A 12,234-nucleotide genomic window follows, 5' to 3' on the forward strand; every position below is an offset into this window, starting at 1 on the left:
GGAATCCCCAGTTTCCTTCAGCTTTCTTCTATCTGGGAAACCTCTGAGGTAAGTCTAGCCATATTGCCAGAGGCAAGAGGGTCAGGGTGATGGATGTTGACATATGGGGGCTGGGGCAGACATTTGGGGAGGGGATGCTCAGTGTCATGCCTGGTGTGCTCCAGAGCGGTGGCTGGTCTTCCATTTGCTTTTTCTTTAAAAGAAAACCATTTTTCTACTTTACTTCTAAGTTATTTGTACACTTAAGTTATATATTACGTACGTAAGTGGTCAGTAGCTACTTAATGGGGCTTCATTCAAGCAGGTCTGGATTAAAGCAGAAAAGAGAACAGGAATGGCTTCTGCAGGAAGTGGACCTTTCAAAGTCCGAAGGCCCCCTGCTCAGTACCCATGAGCTTGTCTCAATTGGCCCTATAGTCAACGGACCTTTTCACATGTTGTCCATTAAAGGTTTACCTAAATATCTTCAATAGAAATTATTTGAGCCAAGCAAGAGTGGGAGTAAGGAATTGAAACCTAAGTCAGAAGAGTTGTTTTCCACCGTTTTTGCTTAATTCATGGTTCAATATTTAGATACAATTTGTACCACTTCAGATCTGTACTCAGACAAAAATATAGTAACTTGAAATATTGTGTTTAAAGAAATTTGAGTGTTCTATCATTAAATTATTTACCTAAATAAAAATATTTATTGAATTCACACCATTTACAGTATACTGTATTGAGCTCTGGGTATTCAGATGTTAATGGTCTGGTTTCTGTTCTCAGGGATCTGATGGTCTAGATGTTTGTTTTCAGTCAGAAGAGCAATATTCTAGAATACAATTTAGAACAAAAAAATAGAATCCAAATTATGTGTGTATATGTGTGTGTGTGTATGTAAAATCAATGATGTGTGTGTGTAAAATCTTTTCCTTAACTGTGTTTTTGTTTTTATATTGTGGTTTCTTTGTAGTCTTTAAATTAGTTTCATGGTATTTCTTTCTTTTTTCTTCCCCAGCTTTATTGAGATAGAATTGACAGATAACATTGTGCATGTTTAGGGTGTACAATGTTATGATTTTATATATGTGTTTATTATGAAATGATTATTACAATAAGGTTAATGTCCATCACCTCACAGGTTACTATTTATTTATTTATTTTGAGGTGAGATGGTATTTATTTCTAAGATTTAAGTTGGTCAACTCCATATTTCTGATGCCTAGCCGCATTTTAAACTTTACTACCACATGGTATAATTTATCCCTCAACTTTTTTTTTTTTTTTTTTTTTTGTTTCTTTTTTATTTTAATAAATTTATTTATTTTATTTATTTATTTTTGGCTGAGTTGGGTCTTTGTTGCTGCTCGTGGGCTTTCTCTAGTTACGGCGAGTGGGACCTACTCTTCCTTGCGTTGCGTGGGCCTCTCACTGCAGTGGCTGCTCTTGTTGCGGAGTACGGGCTCTAGACACGCGGGCTTCAGTAACTGCAGCACTCGGGCTCAGTAGTTGCGGCTCACGGGCTCTAGAGCACAGGCTCAGCAGTTGTGGCGCACGGGCTTAGTTGCTCCGCGGCATGTGGGATCTTCCTGGACCAGGGCTCGAACCCACGTCCCCTGCATTGGCAGGCGGGCCCTCAACCACTGCGCCACCAGGGAAGCCCTCCCTCAACTTTTTAAAAATTATTTTTTATTGAAGTATAGCTAATTTACAATGTTGTTAGTTTCCAGTGTACAGCAAAGTGATTCAGTTATACGTGTGTGTGTGTGTGTGTGTGTGTGTGTATATACTCTTTCAGGTTCTTTTCCATTATAGGTTATTACAAGATATTGAGTATAGTTGCCTGTGCTAAACAGTAGGTCCTTGTTGTTTACCAATTTTATATATAGTAGTGTGTATATGTTAATCCCAAACTCCTAATTTATCCCTCCCTCCCCCACTCCCCTTTGGTAGCCATAAATCTTTGACTCTATTTCTGTTTTGTAAATAAGTTCATTTGTATCATCTTTTTAGATTCCACAAATAAGTGATATCATATATTTGTCTTTTTCTGTCTGACTTCACTTAATATGGTAAACTCTAAGTCCATCCATGTTGCTGCAAAAGGCATTATTTCATTCTTCTTATGGCTGCATAATATTCCATTGTGTGTGTGTGTGTATGTGTATGTGTGTATATATATATATATATATATATACATACCACATCTTCTTTATCCATTCATCTGTTGATGGACATTTAGGTTGCTTCCATGTCTTGGCTATTATAAATAGTGCTACTATGAACTTGTATGTATCTTTTAAAATTAGAGTTTTCTCTGCTATCCCTCAATTTTTTTTTGGGGGGGGGGGCCATGGTGCAAAACTTGCAGGATCTTAGTTCCCGACCAGGGATTGAACCCAGGCCATGGCAGTGAAAGCACCGAGTCCTACCACTGGACTGCCAGGGAACTCCCTGGTATCCCTCAACTTTGAAAAATCTTATTATACCCTTTGGTCTACTGTCAGGACCAGATGGTATGTATCTTGCAATGCTATAGTGATACTGTAGCTAGAAATTCATTCTCTGTTCCAGCTTTCATGGGATCCTAATACCAAGCTACAGCAGTTAAGTATATGTAATATCTCAGAAGGACCATATCTGGCAGTGGAGTATCAAACTTGATCATTTTCTTGAATTAAACAAGAAAATGTCCCCAAGTTGTTGAACTTGGAAGAAAAAGCCTGTGCGTCCGGAGCCTGTGCTCCGCAGCAGGAGAGGCCACAACAGTGAGAGGCCCGCGTACCAAAAAAAAAAAAAAAAAATCTGAACCCATTTGTCTCTGATATTCCAATCAGAAACCTCTCATATTAGTAGTTCTGGAACTAAGTCTTAGTGATGTTGACATCCCCAGAATGCTCAGAAGGTGGCCCTATGAGCAGCTCTCCACTGAAGGCTCCTTGTTCATCCTCCACATTTGAGTATCATTGAATAGGAGCAGAGAGAATTGAAAGAGGAAGATGGCTAAATCAAATTAGTGATCAAGAGGATAGAGCATGTGTTGGCTTGAGTAAACTTCTGTGGGTGGTTCAAGGAACAGAAGGTAGGGCTGGGATAGGTCCTAGACCAGGTATGGCATGATTATGCCAAATAGAAGGTGGCGTCTAGTTGTCTTTAATAACAGCACAAGTTTGTGCCTGGCTGTGTCTGTCCCTTAGAAGCCTAGATATGCTTCAGTGCTCTATACTTCCAGGTTGTGGGTCCATGTGCTAAACATTAAGTACTTTGAGGCTTTGAATCATTGATAAAATAGTCATGAGTTTTAGCTCATCACCATCCAGGATACCACCTTGTTCTACCTGGTACCAACTCAGTACACAATATAGGATTGCTTAGCAGTGGGTTTTCTTTGTCATCCAGCAAGTTGGGTGTGTCATCCAGGACCACCGTATGCAGCACTGTCATGCATATTAATCAAGACCATGTGTTTTCCCTGTAGGTAATTCTCATGTATCAGTTACTTCAGTTACAACTCATTTTCCTCAAAATCAGCTTTATTCTAAGATTAAATCAGCTTGTTTACTCTAAAGATTGAAAAGTAAATGATGTCTTCATTAGCTCTCGTGTCTATAGCCTTATCAGACATCATGACAGCCAAGAAGCAGAGGGTGACAGTCCCTAAGATTTTGCTTCATAGAGCAAATGCAGAGCAGTGCCACCCAAGGGAGACTGGGGCCCAGCTCAAACACATCATTAGGTGTTGGTCCAGAACTTCTACTCGTGTGTGGCAAAGTTGAGCTAAGCTTCTTAATTCAGGCTTGGATTTGTAGAGCCTGAGGCTGTAACCACTTTGAGACCCCTTCCTCCCTTTGCAAGACTACCAAAACCAGTAATGGTATGAGGGAAACCTCCAATAGAACGTGAGTTCTCAATAAAATATCACCAACTAACAAGACTAACAGTGTGCAAAACAGACTCAACAAATAAAAGATGTATACAGAAGAAACAGAGATTGGAACAATATGGAAAGAACTTAAAAGTAAAAGATATTTAATTTCCTCCAACAAAAAAGAAGGAAATGGCAATTGTTTAAAAAAAAAAAAAAAGAACAAATTGTTGTGAAAACCTGCCAAATGGAAATTTTGGGGGAAAAAAGCCCACCAAAAACTATAGTTAATTTTTAAAAATTCAGTATATAGGGTGAATCTCAGGTTTAGACCTAGCAAATATCAGAACATCAAGAATAAAGAAAACATCTTAGAGTAAAGAAGTTTACAGATAAAAGAATGAGAACTAGACTGATAGACTGTTCATCAACAGGCTTCAATACCAAAAGAGGGAGAAGGAAAATTAGTTTACATTTTATTTTTTTATATAAATTTATTTATTTTTTTGCTGCGTTGGGTCTTCGTTGCTGTGCACGGGCTTTTGCTAGTTGCGGCGAGCGGGGTCTACTCTTCGTTGCGGTGCGCGCGCTTTTCATTGAAGTGGCTTCTCATGTTGCAGAGCATGGGCTCTAGGCGCGTGGACTTCAGTAGTTGTGGCTTGTGGGCTCTAGAGCGCAGGCTCAGCAGTTGTGGTTCACGAGCTTAGTTGCTCCGCAGCATGTGGGATCTTCTCATACTAGGGCTCGAACCCGTGTCCTCTGCATTGGCAGGCGGATTCTTAACTGCTGCACCAACTGGGAAGTCCCTAGTTTACATTTTTAAATCTATGACCAACCAAGCTATTGGCTAAGAACATGAGGATTAGACATAGAAATAACTGAATTATGCCTAATAGGTTGCCAGCTTTAAAACATGTAACAATCTACTCTAAGAAGCAAAATATAGCAGTGGAATATATTTTTTTAAACTGTCATTTTTTAAAGTCCCCATTTGCAAGGAAGCCATATTTAAGGATTAAGGAAGATGTATTAAAAGTGTGGTAAGTTAGTTCACTAGTTTTAATGAGTGATATCTGAATATAGTTTAGTCTTTTAACAACTCTACATAAAAGTTTAAAGTTCATTTTCATCTCTTTGCCTTTCAGTATTAAAAACTAGATTAGAATATTAGTAAGAGATCAATCTGGAAATAATCCACAGTAATGAATTTGTCCATCCTTTAAAAGAAAAACGACTGGGAAATTGTTATGAACGTAGAAAGTCATCATTTTTACCCAGTGCTGGACTTTCGGTTGGGGGAATTCCAAAAAGTGGCAAAGATAGTTAGTACTATACATATAGTGCCCTCTCTGTCATGTACTTAATATAATATCCAGGTAAAGAAGTTTCTGAAAGTTGTCTTCAAATAAAAGGGTAAAAGGTTTCCAATAGCCAAGAAATAAAAGCAACTTTGAACCAAGAGTAAGGTATAATTTTTTCCTATCTTCAAATTTAGTCCATATGATCTTTTCTGGCTTTACTAAACTCTGATCACTTCTCAACAATATGTGAATTCAGTGCATCTATCAACTAAGATATTATTAAGTATCTGTTCTTCTTATGTCTGGGTCTAAATAACTCCCCGGTTATATAGTGCCTCCAATTTGAGTCCAAAATCATATACCATGTTGGCCAAAAAAGAACTGGCCTCCATATTTTCTGTAGTTGAAAACTTCCCTGGTTCTGACATGAGCTGGAACTAAGCCAGCCAAATACAGAGAAGTCTTGATCAGAATTCTTTGCCTTTTCTCTGATCTTCATGAAAATTCAGCTAAGTATGAAAAGAAGAAAAAAAAAAATCTGACCAAAGAGCCAGATTCAATATCTCTATAAAGTACTTAATGACTGAAAGGAAATACTGTCTTTCCCCTGATTACTAAGGATTCATATATTTGACTCTCATACATAAAATAACACCATTTTAATATGATTATAACTTTATGTGTGATTGAAGATATGTCAGTATTAAATTTTTTTGTTTTTTTTTACAGTCATTAAGGGGTTTTACATTTTTGAGCTGTAATTGACATGTAACACTATATTAGTTTCAGGTGTGACAATGATTCGATATTTGTGCATATTGCAAATGATGACATAAGTCTAGTTAACATCTAGTTAACAACATTCTTTTTCTCTTTTGAGAATTTTCAAAATCTCTGAGAAACTTCAGTTCTCTTTCTTCTAGTCATGAGTATTCAATTTCTGGAAAGTTCTATGCCTCTGGATGAGAAAATGCCTATGAGGAGAAATTTTATTTTTTCCTAATCAGATTTTTTAATTGGGGACTAAATATTTTGTACTTTCAAATAAGGGTTTTTTTCCATTTCTTTCAAAATAGACATAAAAATTGATGTTTGGTTGCTTCAAGAGTTTATTCTTAGTTGTAGTTAATTTAGACTTTCACAGTGATACCGCTCTCTCCCCTTTAGAACTTCCCATTCTTCTAATCTTCTTTTAATTACTCTGTAGGAGGTAGAATGCCGATGTGGTTGGGCAGTGTTTATCCCAGAAGGACCATACATAATCCTAAGTCATGTCAGGTTGACATCTGAAGGAGGGAACTAAGAGAGGAAACAAAGAAAATATTTCCTTCATATATCACCATATAAATGCCGAGTAGATATTAATTTTTTAAAGTAGGATTGGATGGGACACCACTTTTGCTATAAAGCATTTAGAGAACATATATACATGTACTTTCTTGAAATTTTTTAAAAAAGGCCCTCAGGTTGCTAATACTTACCTCTCAGAAGTTAAAAAACAACTTGTCATTCCACCAGACGCTTATTAAATAATCTTTTCATGCCAAACGGAAAAGCACGATCAGTTGTTCAAAATGCCTATGTTTAATTTTTTTTCTCAGTCATCCATCATAAATACACTTGAGGCAAATCTAAGAGTAATCTGACCTATTAACCTACATTTTTGGTCCACTTTTAGCCAATATAAGCATATACAGTGTTGAAATATTAATTGCAAATGTCAAAACAGAAAATGAATTATATGTGTAAGTTTTATTTGAGTACTCAGCCCCTACAGGATGATACACCTTAAAATGGTACATATTAAAACATTTTTAGTTATCCACTTCATTAACCACAGACAAAGCTGCTTTAGGAGTATTATAAAGAATATTCCCTGACTATATTCAATAGGGTAAATTATAATATTGGTGGTTCAGAACTCTCTCTACATTGCTTTGGATAGAGAATTTGAAATGACTACCTTAAATAAACCTATTTGAAATCATCATTAAAAGATAATGCATTTATTTTTACTCACCTATTAGAAAAAGAAAGAGGCATTAACACTGGATTGAAAAGGTAGGAAGCAGATGAAAAAAGAATATGCAGGGTTAACTAGACAGAAAGTAAAATCAAGATATAAACAAAATACTATATCAACTCAAGAGCCTTGACTTAAAAGAAAGCATTCATAGCCAGACAACTTTCTGATTCTTCTGTAAATGAAACCTACGCTATTCTTGCAATTGCCTTTTTGCACTAGCCCTGCCCAGTGTCTTGAACCAGACCACTAGGGAGAATCGGCTTCAAGACGTTAAACTCATTTAACCCGGAGCCTCCCGTCAGACACACCTCGTACTGGTAGCTCTGGGACAGGGTCCCCGTGACGCTGACGTCCACCAGGTGGCCCGGAAAGGGGCCCTCGGGCACCGAGCAGCGACCCACCGAGGTCGCCCCGCCCCTCCTGCACAGCCGCACCGCGACGAACGCCAGCACCGAGAAGAGGAAGAGCGACGACACCGACGCCAAGGCGACCATCAGGTAGTCGGTGAGAGGGGCGGTCGGGGCCGCGTCCGCCGCTTCCGCTTCCGGGGCCGGCAGGTAGGGCCGCGAGAAGCCGTCCACCAGCAGCACGTGCAGCGTGACGCTGGCCGAGAGCGGCGGCTCGCCGTTGTCCTTGACCAGCACCAGCAGCAGCCTGTGCTTGGCCGCGTCGCGCTCGCTCAGCAGCCGGGCCGTGCGCACCTCGCCGTGTTGTGCGCCCACACGCCGAACAGGCCGGGCTCCGTGGCCTTGAGCAGCTGGTACGACAGCCAGGCGTTCTGGCCCGAGTCTCCGTCCACCGCCACCACCTTGCTCACCAGGTAGCCCGCCTCGGCCGCCCTGGGCACCAGCTCGGTGCAGGTCTCCGAGGCGTTCTGCAGCGGGTACAGCACGAAGGGCGCGTTGTCGTTGTCTTCTGCCACGAGCACGCGCACCAGCGCCTGGCTGCTGAGCGCGGGCGAGCCGCGGTCGGCGGCGCCCACGCGGAACTCGAATGCCCGCAGGGCCTCGTAGTCCAGGGACCTCAGGGCGAACAGGTGGCCGTTGTCCGGGTTGATGGACACCAGGGAGGCCAGGGGCACGTGCGCGTCTAGGGGCGGCAGCAGCGAGTAGGTGACCTGGGCGTTGGCGCCCTCGTCTCTGTCTGTGGCGCGGACGCTGCCGATGTGCAGGGCGGGGCTGTTGGTCTCGCGGACGGACAGGGTGTAGTAGGTCTGGGTGAAGGCGGGGGCGTTGTCGTTGACGTCGGACAGCAGCACGGTTATGTTGTGCTGGGTTTTCAGTCTCGGTGTCCCCATATCTGTGACGGTGATGGTGATGTTCTATTCGGATCTTGTTTCTCGGTCCAGGGCTGTGTTTGTGGCTAAGTTTAGTAAAAATTCTCAACAGAGGTTTTAAGAATGAAGGGAAGATCATCTTGGTTGGAGCAAACCATCCTTCCATTGTCTCCAGAGTCAGGATCTGAAACGCTGAATACAGCAATTACAGTCTCCTGCAAGTTTTCTGGGATCTCAGTGATAAGCGTTGCCATGGTCAGTTCCGGCGGGTTGTCATTCAGATCCATCACTTGGACAAACACCACACAACTGCCCGAAAGGCCCCCACCATCTGTCGCCTGAATATTTAATGTATAAGTCTGAATAGATTCAAAATCCAGTTCCTGTGTTAAAAGGAGTTCTCCCGATTTTGCATTTATTCCAAATGTTTTCCGAATATCCTCAGATGCTTGGGAAAGTACGTAAGATATTTCTCCATAGGTTCCAATATCTAAATCTCTGGCAGAGACAATGGCAACCTGGGATCCAATGGGGCTGTTTTCTAGGACATGCGCCTCATAGTGCAGCTTTGCAAACTCGGGGGCATTATCATTGATGTCTAAGACTTCAATGCGATTAGGGCGGTCCCAGACCTGGGTGGAATCCCGCCATCCAGTGCTGTGACGGTTAATCTGATCTCAGGCTGTTCCTCTCTATCCAGTGCTTTGTCCAGCACCAGCTGTGGTAATATTGTGCCGTCGGAACTGTCTTGTAATTTAAGATGGAAGTGGGAATTGGGGCTGACTGTGTAACTTTGGAGACTGTTGCTTCCTACATCTAAGTCCTGGGCACGCTCTATTAGGAAAGTAGTTCCAGGAGTGATACTTTCTGAAATTTTCAATATTATTTCTTTGTCTAGGAAAACTGGAGAATGATCATTTATGTCCCTAATCCGTAGCTCAGCCTGGAAAAACTTCAAGGGATTTTCCAGTAACATCTGGAAAGGTAGTACACAGGGTTCGGTAAGGCCACATAGCTCCTCCCGGTTCAGTTTCTCATTTAACAACAAATCCCCGGTCTGCCTATCAAAATGCAAACGCATTTTTTTCCCTTTGGAAACGACCCGGGGGGCCCGCGCAGCTAGATCATCTACCTCCAACCCCAAGTCTTTCAACAGATTGGCCACAAAGGAGCCACTGTCCATGTCCTCGGCCACTGAATAACGCCTAGGCTCAGAACCAGCCTGAGCTATGCCCAGCCAAACAAAGAATATCAAGACTTGCCTTTGTTTCAGAAAGCATTTCTTCCGCTCTCCTGCCTCCTTTGCTCTCTCGTCTCCCAGCAAACTTGACCCAGCTCGGATTCACGTTGTCGCTGATCTGTCTCCCAGTATCACTCAGACACTGGGATAAGTGGAGATGCCTATGGCCCTGATTTCCCGGAGCAACTGCCTTAGAAAGCCGCCTTTTCCTGCTTGCTTCTTTAGCAGAGCATCTGGCTAGAGGAGCGCAGACTGAGGAGCTTTCTTCCTTCTACTTCTAATGCTGCAGCGCCACCCTGCGTCCTTTCCGAGTGTTTATTTTTTCCAAAACATTAAGGAAATCCCAATCGTTTCTTTCAGACTGATGGCAATCTAAATGGAATATTTTCAAGTACTGTCTCTCAATGTACCGAAGTAACAATAATTCCATATTAACTAAAATCCAGTCCCTAATAACTTTTTAAAATTATCCTTCCATTATCCTCCCCCGGTTTTCATCAACTTAAATAAGAATTCATATTCACTCTTGAATTCCTTTTACAAATGCACTTATTTTCTTAACCACTTGACATAAGGAATGTCTTAGAAAATTTGTTTTTAAACCAAGTTTCATGATTGTATTGGTGCTACATCTGTTTATTCTAGAACAGTCCCCTGTATTTTATTGATATTGGATTTTTTGAAGTGTCCAGATCAGTTGTCTTATAGGTAAACAAAAGATAAAAATAGCTAAGGCATTGGTACTTGTGACTATAAATTAACAATTAGCTATGCTTCAGAAGAAAAGAAAACACTACTCAAGATAGACCAATAAAACAACAACTATAGCATTATTCAGAAAGGGGGTGTTTCCTCTGCTTTTTACCCAGAGCCAAAAAAGCAAGAATGCCAAGGGTGATAGCTGTCTCCACATACTATCTTGTTTTTAGCTTCAAAGAACCTAATTTAATTGGAGATAAGGTGATGTTAAAGAGATGTATCTCCCGTCTCTCTGTCTTGCATTAGGTTGGCAGGATATGGGGATTTTTTTTTTTTTTTTTTTTTTTACATTCAATGGAAAGAAAATTCTGGAAGGAAGGACCAAGGCATTTTCTTTTTATTCCAGAGTTCTGAGATAATCCTTAAAGAGGTGAAGTCTTCTTCTGGAAGTACTTGTAGGATGAGCAGGTAAGTGTCAACATCACCAATTTTATGGAATTGTCATCCAACATCTTTTACATGAAGAAAGGTATTTCTGAAACTACTTCCTATGTAAATTGCCTGAATGTTTGCCATGTAGCCATGAAGTTGCCTGGTAATTTTCTTGCAGTGGATGTTTATAATGCACAGATATGAGTGGTATTTAAAATGTGTGGTGAGTACGCACCAGAGATTGGAGAATTCAGTGAGCCTGGAGAATTCTGTGAACAGCTCCTTAATAGACTGAGATTAAATCTTGAGCAGGCTTTGACAACCAGGTTGCTGAAGAGCATGCATCTCAAAGGTTGTCACTGCTTGTCACGATCTGGACCTTAGGAGGTCTGAGACTAGTGTTGATACCTACCATTTTCTTCTGTGAGAGTTAAACTTACCATAGGTTGTTCTTCATCCAGTGATTTTCCCCCAAGAATGGGCAAATTACTCACCCCACTATTGCATCGCATATTATTGTGAAATTAAACTCCCTGTGTGGTTTCCAATGGTGGGAAATTCAACCGAATCTCATGCACATCCCCATGCACATTCTGAAACATTCACAAGAATTTTTCGAAGGGGCAACATCTCAGATTCATGGATTTTTCTCAGAAAACAAAAAAGTTTACAGGTAATACTTGGAAATGTATAGTTTCTATAGGTCTGGCTTCCTATTCGGGAGGAAAGGCTCTTCTGTGGGTGTATCTAAAATATTCTTTGATCTCTTAATAGTTTAGATCCACCCACAGAAGAGCCTTTACTCACGAATCTTTGGTCAGTTTGGAAACCACCTTGCTCAGGTCTGTCTGCCCGCCGCTACGCAGACACTCCCCTTTCCGCTGCGAGGCCAAATCTCCAGGAACCGGCTATAAAAAGCAGCCTTCCTTTTCCTGGACTGCTTACGCTACGCCCAGGAAGAAAAGGAAAACTCACCACTTGCCTTTTTCTGCTGGATTTTCTCTCAGTTTCCAGCATAGCCTCTTTGACTGCGTTGTCTTTAATGAAAGAAGCCTTCGGAAGTCTTCCAGTAGGGATAACATCAACATATATCTAGTTCCCATTTGTTTGAAGATAGGTCTAAACTCTCAGCTTGCTGCCGACGTTTTCCAACGCGCGTCAACCCCCAGCCCCTCTCAGTTTTGTCTTTTGTAAAATGGGGTCTGTGGCAAGCGCCTGGCTCCACCTCCATTTTTAGCCTGCAGCGCCGCCAGGCGTCTGAACTGAAAACCTGGTTTGTACAGTGCTTTCCCTCAGAAACTGTCAAAAACCAAAAAACTGTTCGTGTCACGTGGTCTAGTGGCACAGTTCTTACCTCCTGGTAGTTTAAATTACTTCTCCGGCTTTTGGTTTAGCTAATTACAATTTTTAATT

The 12,234-nt window shown here is 41.3% G+C and overlaps 1 protein-coding gene across 1 annotated transcript; it reads right to left on the minus strand.

Moving 5' to 3' along the window:
• Nucleotides 1–6,171: 6,171 nt before the first annotated feature.
• LOC116751025 (protocadherin beta-2-like) lies at nucleotides 6,172–11,838 on the minus strand. Its single transcript, XM_032626509.1, is given in 7 exon segments — nucleotides 6,172–6,212; nucleotides 7,395–7,881; nucleotides 7,884–8,543; nucleotides 8,546–9,066; nucleotides 9,069–9,775; nucleotides 11,629–11,702; nucleotides 11,797–11,838. Coding segments are annotated over 7 exon segments (2,532 nt in total).
• Nucleotides 11,839–12,234: the final 396 nt, after the last annotated feature.

The sequence above is a fragment of the Phocoena sinus genome, chromosome 3, assembly GCF_008692025.1.
Source record: "Phocoena sinus isolate mPhoSin1 chromosome 3, mPhoSin1.pri, whole genome shotgun sequence".
NCBI lineage: Eukaryota > Metazoa > Chordata > Mammalia > Artiodactyla > Phocoenidae > Phocoena > Phocoena sinus.